Source organism: Bombina bombina, chromosome 4, assembly GCF_027579735.1.
Source record: "Bombina bombina isolate aBomBom1 chromosome 4, aBomBom1.pri, whole genome shotgun sequence".
Lineage (NCBI taxonomy): Eukaryota > Metazoa > Chordata > Amphibia > Anura > Bombinatoridae > Bombina > Bombina bombina.
Window position 1 is genome coordinate 821819825 of NC_069502.1, and position 9675 is coordinate 821829499.

The 9675-nt window shown below is 38.2% G+C and overlaps 2 protein-coding genes across 2 annotated transcripts; both read right to left on the minus strand.

Annotated features, from left to right (window-relative positions):
* Positions 1 to 1019: 1019 nt before the first annotated feature.
* Positions 1020 to 3247, minus strand: LOC128657121 (histone H4-like). The gene is made up of 2 exons (XM_053711370.1): positions 3215 to 3247; positions 1020 to 1337 (listed from the first exon to the last, which is right to left on the minus strand). The coding sequence occupies exons 1-2, from the start codon at positions 3233 to 3235 to the stop codon at positions 1020 to 1022; spliced, it is 339 nt and encodes a 112-aa protein (XP_053567345.1). The 5' UTR covers positions 3236 to 3247.
* LOC128657116 (histone H1A-like) lies at positions 3182 to 4579 on the minus strand. Its single transcript, XM_053711365.1, has one exon. The coding sequence runs from the start codon at positions 4571 to 4573 to the stop codon at positions 3917 to 3919; it is 657 nt and encodes a 218-aa protein (XP_053567340.1). The 5' UTR covers positions 4574 to 4579; the 3' UTR covers positions 3182 to 3916.
* Between the last annotated feature and the right edge of the window lie 5096 nt (positions 4580 to 9675).

Genomic DNA, 9675 nt, shown 5'->3' on the forward strand with positions numbered 1-9675 from the left:
AAACCCAACAAAGATATCACCCTGCAAAAAGAATGTCCGGGGGGTCTGAGAGCAAATTACAATTTGTACTGTCTTCTCAACTGCAGTTTCTGTAGCTCTTACAACCTTATAGTCTACAGGAATTCTATTAAACAATAGAGTAATCAAGCTCTTAGCATCCACTCAAGAAGATAACCCAATAATTACATCGCATCCCACAGCTCCACCTTTAGTCAAAGGATTAATTTCTAAACATTTGTAGAAATTATTTTTTTTGCTATCTGGAGTTTCTAATTGAAGTATATCTATAGATCAGTACTTTACTATAGAATATTTAGAAATGTACAGATCGGTTAATGAAATCACTGAAAGCCTAAAACTCCTTTTTAATATCTGGAGTTTCTAAATGAAGTATAACTATGGATCAGTACTTTACTATAGAGGTTTTAGAAATGTACAGATCTGTCAATGAAAAGTACGGTCAATTAAATCACTGAAAGCCTAAAACAAATATCAAGAACATTGTGTAATATTTCTTATCCTGCAGCGCCACCTACTGGACATTGATTTTTGTTCAAATATTTATTTCAGACGCTGCATCATTACTAAATCACGTAACAAAGTGACAGATAAAGTATGAGATTGTATCATTTCATATTGCAAAACTAATGAATACAGTGTTTCCAATTTATACGTTTATTATGTATATGTTGCAACATTCTAGCCTCAGCACAAGCTATATAAAGTAATTAATCCGAAAGAGGAACAAATACTATATTACACCAATACGCTACGTGCTAGAATAGTGTGTATATATATATATATCATACATATATTATAAACATAGTAGACCTTGTGACTAATAAAAAACAAAAACATTTTGGTTCCTACAATTTTCGTCACGAGCAACAATGCCACTAATTCCCTTTAGCTTATTCAGCGCTAATACTGAACAAATAAAGCTTTAGCTCTGATAGTGAATACGTGGGCGGCTCTCAAAAGAGCCTTTGGGTTGTTGTGTGATTGGGAAGAGATTGCGTTTAACCCCCGAAGCCGTAGAGAGTGCGGCCCTGGCGTTTCAGAGCATACACCACATCCATAGCGGTCACGGTCTTCCTCTTGGCGTGCTCGGTGTAGGTGACGGCGTCTCGGATGACATTTTCCAGGAAGACCTTGAGCACTCCGCGGGTCTCCTCGTAGATGAGGCCGGAGATTCGCTTAACACCTCCCCTCCGTGCCAAGCGCCGGATAGCCGGCTTAGTGATGCCCTGGATGTTATCTCGGAGCACTTTACGATGCCTCTTGGCGCCTCCTTTACCTAATCCCTTCCCGCCTTTACCACGTCCGGACATATTCAGGTTTCTTCCAAAAGTAGATGAATAACCTCAGCAAGGAGGCAACGCTCTTTATATTGTGTTTATGAGAACCTGAATGGGAACTAGTGGCCGGAGTTTGTAACACTTCAAAATGATTGGCTGACTTAGTGTATCCTCCTTTGATTGGCTCGTTAGTGGGTTTTTAATGGGCTCCCATTGTTCTATCTAATATTTTATCACATTTATAATAATTATTGAAAAATAAATATGTCTATAATTAAATCACAGTAAAAATCAATTGAAATGTCTGGGAAAACAAAAATGAAAGCAATTGGCGACACAAATGTATAAATCCTTATGTATAAATATCGTATAAGACTCCAGGCAGCCTCTGTAATAACAGACGCCATTTTGTGATGGAAAAAGCGCGGGCTCCAGAGATTCTTTCAAATAGTTTTAACCTTCTCTTTAGAATTCATCTTCACAATAGAATTAAATATCGAGTAATTCATGAATAATAATGATGATGATGTTAGGGAAATAAAGTGAGCTGGGAATTAAGGCAAAGAAATGCGACACAGCTCAGCTTCTAATAAATAAGGTTTTTATTATTATTATTTCCTAGCAAATAAATTCTCTGTCCCTTTTCTGGCAGCATAAAGTCTGATAAAGAAAAGAAAAATAAATATAAAGTAAATAATCTAAAGCCTTTCCCAGCACTTTCCTTCCCAGAGCTAACCAGCTATAATTTACATTACAATACACAGTGTCTAAGTAATATCTGCTGAATGGCAGAATGTGAGGGGAATTGTTACTGATGAAGTAAGGAACCAACAGAAAGAAAATGAATGTGCAGCCTTATTTATAAGAACATTACAATATTTACAGAAGTCATAAAAGTTAAATTCCCATTTTAAAGATGAGCACATAGATTACAGAACAAAGCATAAATGTGTCTTAATAAAGAAAAGATAAATAATATAACAAAAGAACAATGTATCAAAGTTTGTTTCAAAATGATTTAGTGCATCTTCGTTTTTAATAAATCTCAAAAGGAAACAGCTGTCACTATATGGAAAGGAAGAGAACATGATTTGGGTCTGGAGCTTAAGTTCATATTCATTGATTAAACCCTGTTATTTTGTGGTTGGCAACTGGAGCCTTTGTAAGTTTTGGGGGGAAAGTCCGGGCTCGTGATTGTCTTCATTATTTATTTTACTTTGTAGGTTCTGTCTACTAGTTTTATTAACAAACCTTATTTTTATTTATTACTATATCATAATCCCTAACCATATTAAAATGTCTCCTTATAAATACTGACAGTTCTATATGCAGTTATATTTGTATCCATGCATTATTTATATTTAAACAGAAAAAAAAGTTACTATGGATCAGTAGTTTATAAGTTACATAGAATTAAATTTGTTAAATAAAAACCTCTGTAAATTCTAACATTGAAAGTTAGTTAATAGAAATTATTCCAGGAAACTAGAAATATTTTTTTCTACTGTAATTCCTTTTCTTATCCTGCAGCGCCACCTACAGGATATTGTTATGTTCAAATATTTTTCTTGTACACTTTTGGTTTTACATCGCTATTTTTCTAATCAAAGTGCAGAGAAGATATGGGTCAAATGTATAAGCGATTCTCTCACTTTATGTGCAAATTGTTTTATTTCATGTTGCTAAATTATTTAAAAATACATTGTTTTCTAATAATCATAAGTCAACTGTAACTGGCTTATTTTTTTCCATTTAAAACCCCCGATACATTTCAATATACTTCAGTCTTTTCTCCAAACAAATATGCTACTTATTATAGATTTTACATTTGGAAGGAAAAGCCATAATGTGACCATTTAAAAGAACAACAATATATACACCCATAGAATAACATAAACGGTTTATTTGGTATCAATGAGAGCAGATAGGAAACTCATTACTGAATGTGACCCAGAATTATGTTATAGAAGGCGCCATCCCATAACACAATGCACAGAAGCTCACATTGTCTTCTTGCTGTGGTCTCCTCTAGCCTCTTTATCTGTTCTTATTGTATAGATACCTAAACTGTATTGTTTGCAGTCTAGAAGTAAATTTATATTCATAAACGTAAACTATATCAGATCTTATCCAAGAAAAACAATTAGACACTAAAACTACTAGAGATGAAACCATAACATTACGTATATGAGCATTTGTTTTATATAAAATACATGGAGATAGATTTATGTTTACAGCATATGCACTTTTAACTACAGAACGTATTTACCCTAAGGATGTCAGAGATCACATACAATATTGTTACATAATTATCACTAACCAATTACATAGTTCTGTGCTTTACAGACCGGGGAGCAGCAGAGTAGGACATATAATACCTATGTGTGAGAGACACAATGTATTTGTCACTGAATAGAATATTTTCTGTTGTGTAATAGAAAAGTGTTTGGATGCTATTAGTTAATAAACTGATGCTAATTTTCATTGCTGATTGTTTAAAATAATTAGTAAATTCACTTTGATTACATTACAGTGAATGGAAAGATCACAGCTCTGTTTGAACGAATTGCTGGCTCTTAAAAGAACCTTTGGGTGTGAGGAGCAAGCAGTGAGATGGATCACTTTTTAGCAGCCGCCTTCTTGGCTTTGGTCACTTTGGGTTTAGCGGCCCTTTTAGCCGGACTCTTGGCAGTTTTCTTAGCGGGGCTTTTTGCTACCTTCTTGGGCTTGGCGGCTTTAGGCTTCTTCGGGCTTTTTGCAGGAGCGGCCTTGGCTTTGCCCGCAGGTTTCTTGACCTTTTTGGGGCTTTTCTTTGGCACAGATGGAGCCTTCTTGGGGGACTTGGCCGCCGTCCCCTTTGGCTTTGCTGCTTTCTTGGGTTTGGCCTTTGCTGCTGGCGCCTTTTTCTTGGCCGCTTTCTCCTGGCTCTGCAGCTGCTTCTTGTTCAGCTTGAACGAGCCGGAGGCGCCGCTGCCTTTCAGCTGGACGAGCCGCTCCTTACTCACCAAGGCTTTGAGCGCCACCTTGAGGCGGCTGTTGTTCTTCTCCACATCGTAACCTCCCGCAGCCAGAGCCTTCTTGAGAGCTGCCAGGGAGACCCCGCTGCGCTCTTTAGAAGCGGATACAGCATTGAAAATCAGCTCGGACACGCTGGGACCGGACTTTACTGGGCGGCTTTTCTTGGCTCCCCCAGATACAGCCGCCTTCTTCTTCTGCTGCTTCTTGGCAGGAGCGGCGCTTTCAGCAGGAGGTGCAGCTGGTGCGGTCTCTGCCATCACAATTCTCTGTTCAACGCTGATAGTGAATATCTGGTAAAGGAAGCTCAGCTGTTTATATAGAGACCGGACTGTCTATGATTGGCTAGCGCCTGCTAGAGCTACATTCTTATTGGTTACTGTAACTCAGCTGCCTTTGCCTCTCAGCTCTGACAAATACTTCTGTGTTTGTGTTTCTTGAGCTGCAGTAAATTTATATTATTTTGTTACTTATTGATCTGGTGGTGTCTCCCTCACACACACAGGTATTATATGTCCCACTCTGCAGGTTCCCTGTCTGTAAAGCACAGAAGTTTGTCAATAAACAGCCATAAGATGAGTTAATGTGTCAGGAATGTGAAGGCTGCTCAGTGCATCTCGCTATTTAGGTGACTTTATTTTCTATATAATTTGGAAAATCTGCCATAAAAAGTACAATGTACAACTAAGCACATGTTTGTTTGTCATATAGTAGCACACAGTGACTAAAATACATTGGTGCATTTACTGGGACCAATAGCAGAGCTGCTGGGTGCTAGAATATAATGATTATACAGATGTAATATACACACAATAATACAGAGATTTGTGTCTCATAAGTTAAAAGTGGAAGTTTTTCAATATGTTTATATTCTAAAACCTTAAACATAGCTGGGACTTTTAGTATTTAAAGCTCATATGTAATTTAACAGAACAATTGTTACACAATCTGACCTGTAAATTGTAATAACTAAAGATTAAATACATGTGGATAGAATAAATATAGTATTAATATATATCCCCACGCAGGTGATGGTATTCATTAGATTTTATTTGCATAATTAAAAATAAAAGCATTTTGCGTTATAGTGTATCCAGATATGCAACATTCTGTGCATTAATTGTGAAAATTGTGAAAACCGTTATATATATATATAAAACAGCTGTAGAGGTTCAATTAAGATATTGAGACAGTAAAGGCACAAATACCATATATCAGTGACGTGCGGTGAAGTTAGAGGCTGGTGAGGCACTAGATACGATATGCCGAAGAAACACATATACCGCAGGCCGCAAGTACCCCCAACAGAGCAGGTTTTAATTATAGCTGAACCAGTGCGCAGGTGAAGTAATCAGCTGATGGGTGAGAGCAAGTTAGTAACCACTGTGTTACTGATCAGCTGATTACTTCACCTGTGCACTGGTTCAGCCGCCTTCTTCTTCTGCTGCTTCTTGGCAGGAGCGGCGCTTTCTGCAGGAGGTGCAGCTGGTGCGGTCTCTGCCATCACAATTCTCTGTTTAACGCTGATATATCTGGTAAAGGAAGCTCAGCTGTTGTTTATATAGAGACCGGACTGTCTATGATTGGCTAGCGCCTGATAGAGCTACATTCTTATTGGTTACTGTAACTCAGCTGCCTTTGCCTCTCAGCTCTGACAAATAATTCTGTGTTTGTGTTTCTTGAGCTGCAGTAAATTTATATTATTTTGTTACTTATTGATCTGGTGGTGTCTCCCTCACACACACAGGTATTATATGTCCCACTCTGCAGGTTCCCTGTCTGTAAAGCACAGAAGTTTGTCAATAAACAGCCATAAGATGAGTTAATGTGTCAGGAATGTGAAGGCTGCTCAGTGCATCTCGCTATTTAGGTGACTTTATTTTCTATATAATTTGGAAAATCTGCCATAAAAAGTACAATGTACAACTAAGCACATGTTTGTTTGTCATATAGTAGCACACAGTGACTAAAATACATTGGTGCATTTACTGGGACCAATAGCAGAGCTGCTGGGTGCTAGAATATAATGATTATACAGATGTAATATACACACAATAATACAGAGATTTGTGTCTCATAAGTTAAAAGTGGAAGTTTTTCAATATGTTTATATTCTAAAACCTTAAACATAGCTGGGACTTTTAGTATTTAAAGCTCATATGTAATTTAACAGAACAATTGTTACACAATCTGACCTGTAAATTGTAATAACTAAAGATTAAATACATGTGGATAGAATAAATATAGTATTAATATATATCCCCACGCAGGTGATGGTATTCATTAGATTTTATTTGCATAATTAAAAATAAAAGCATTTTGCGTTATAGTGTATCCAGATATGCAACATTCTGTGCATTAATTGTGAAAATTGTGAAAACCGTTATATATATATATAAAACAGCTGTAGAGGTTCAATTAAGATATTGAGACAGTAAAGGCACAAATACCATATATCAGTGACGTGCGGTGAAGTTAGAGGCTGGTGAGGCACTAGATACGATATGCCGAAGAAACACATATACCGCAGGCCGCAAGTACCCCCAACAGAGCAGGTTTTAATTATAGCTGAACCAGTGCACAGGTGAAGTAATCAGCTGATGGGTGAGAGCAAGTTAGTAACCACTGTGTTACTGATCAGCTGATTACTTCACCTGTGCACTGGTTCAGCCGCCTTCTTCTTCTGCTGCTTCTTGGCAGGAGCGGCGCTTTCTGCAGGAGGTGCAGCTGGTGCGGTCTCTGCCATCACAATTCTCTGTTTAACGCTGATATATCTGGTAAAGGAAGCTCAGCTGTTGTTTATATAGAGACCGGACTGTCTATGATTGGCTAGCGCCTGATAGAGCTACATTCTTATTGGTTACTGTAACTCAGCTGCCTTTGCCTCTCAGCTCTGACAAATAATTCTGTGTTTGTGTTTCTTGAGCTGCAGTAAATTTATATTATTTTGTTACTTATTGATCTGGTGGTGTCTCCCTCACACACACAGGTATTATATGTCCCACTCTGCAGGTTCCCTGTCTGTAAAGCACAGAAGTTTGTCAATAAACAGCCATAAGATGAGTTAATGTGTCAGGAATGTGAAGGCTGCTCAGTGCATCTCGCTATTTAGGTGACTTTATTTTCTATATAATTTGGAAAATCTGCCATAAAAAGTACAATGTACAACTAAGCACATGTTTGTTTGTCATATAGTAGCACACAGTGACTAAAATACATTGGTGCATTTACTGGGACCAATAGCAGAGCTGCTGGGTGCTAGAATATAATGATTATACAGATGTAATATACACACAATAATACAGAGATTTGTGTCTCATAAGTTAAAAGTGGAAGTTTTTCAATATGTTTATATTCTAAAACCTTAAACATAGCTGGGACTTTTAGTATTTAAAGCTCATATGTAATTTAACAGAACAATTGTTACACAATCTGACCTGTAAATTGTAATAACTAAAGATTAAATACATGTGGATAGAATAAATATAGTATTAATATATATCCCCACGCAGGTGATGGTATTCATTAGATTTTATTTGCATAATTAAAAATAAAAGCATTTTGCGTTATAGTGTATCCAGATATGCAACATTCTGTGCATTAATTGTGAAAATTGTGAAAACCGTTATATATATATATAAAACAGCTGTAGAGGTTCAATTAAGATATTGAGACAGTAAAGGCACAAATACCATATATCAGTGACGTGCGGTGAAGTTAGAGGCTGGTGAGGCACTAGATACGATATGCCGAAGAAACACATATACCGCAGGCCGCAAGTACCCCCAACAGAGCAGGTTTTAATTATAGCTGAACCAGTGCGCAGGTGAAGTAATCAGCTGATGGGTGAGAGCAAGTTAGTAACCACTGTGTTACTGATCAGCTGATTACTTCACCTGTGCACTGGTTCAGCTTTAATGAAAACCTGGCCTGTTGAGGGTACTTGAGGACCATGGTTGAGAAACTAAAGCACTAGTTCATCTGAAATGTGTTGATTACCTGGAGAATAAAGCACACATACTCTGCTCACTGACACCCACACACACTCTGCTCACATACACACTCACACAATTCTGTGGCACAGTACCAGTTACTAAGTGTGACGAGACCAATCTCGCCACTGTGCCTTGGAGGGCCTGTTATGGAACATTCTTTGGGCTGGAGGTACATGGGCTTAAGGATACCCAGAGACTGCATGGAAATATGGAATTTTATATGCTGGACACCCCATGTACTTTCATAACTCTGTCTTATGTCTATGTCACCCTGTATCCATAAATACAGGATGGGTACAGGGTGTGAGTGCACCTTTTGGGAGCAATTGTGACTCTATAAACCAAGTGGGCATAAAAGACTTTATAGCTAATAAGAACTGTTCCTATATTCTGTAATAAGATGTATTCTATGTATGTTTCAGATATGATTGTGTCTCAGGAGTCTGTCTGGGTAAACTGATTGTGTCCTTGTGTGATTATGTTAACTAGACTGCCCAACATCAGATTGTCTGAGTAAACGTTCTTCCCTAGTTAATTAACTTAATATGTTAATCTGTTTTACCTGTGAATAGACAATTGTTAGAGGTTTGATGCATTGTTCATATGTTTGCTTTACTGTTAAACCAATGCCCTCTGTAACCTGAAGCCAGGGTGTATAAATCTGTGTGCTGCCTTCAAATAAAGTAGTTATTCTTTTTTAAAACCTGAAATGTGGAGCTTGGTCTCATGTTTGCAGGGAAACTGGATAGGTTGTGAATTGCTGATTCCCTATGCAGGACATTGTTCATCTGGTATTAACCCTTGGTACACTGTAGGTACTGTAACATTGGTGGCAGCGACGGAATGAACCTTATCGCCCAGAAGAGCAACTACACAAGCCAGTAACCTCAGGAAGAGGGGGATTATTACAATACTGACTAAGATGGAAAAGAAAAAAGTAAATTTTGCAGCTTTTAAAAACTTCCTGAAAACAGAAGGAGAGATTGATGGGTACCTTGCGGATTTTGAGAGGCAATGTGCACTACACAAGGTACCCGCAGAGGACTGGGTCACGATATTATCTGGAAAATTATCCGGCCGGGCCAGAGAGGCTTTTCGGGCCATTCCAGATGAGGAAGTCAGGGATTATAATACTGTAAAAGAGGCTCTGCTCTCCAGGTATGCGGTTACACCGGAGGCATACCGGAGACGGTTCAGAGACACTGTTAAATTAGCTGGAGATTCCTACCTTGAGTGGGCATGTAAGGTGCACCGCACAGCAGCTCACTGGATAGCGGGGTGCCAAGCCATATCTGGTGAAGAGGTGCTGCAGCTATTCCTGTTGGAACATTGCTTCGACAAATTACCCGCAGGAGTTCGAGAGTGGG

Excerpts from the sequence above, each read along its gene's own strand:
- LOC128657121 (XM_053711370.1), bottom strand. The coding sequence starts at position 3,235 with ATGAGTTTCCTATCTGCTCTC. Across the intron at positions 1,338-3,214 it reads TGAGTTTCCTATCTGCTCTC|CTGAATATGTCCGGACGTGG; the intron begins ATTGATACCAAA and ends TTTGGAAGAAAC.
- LOC128657116 (XM_053711365.1), bottom strand. The coding sequence starts at position 4,573 with ATGGCAGAGACCGCACCAGCTGCACCTCCTGCTGAAAGCGCCGCTCCT.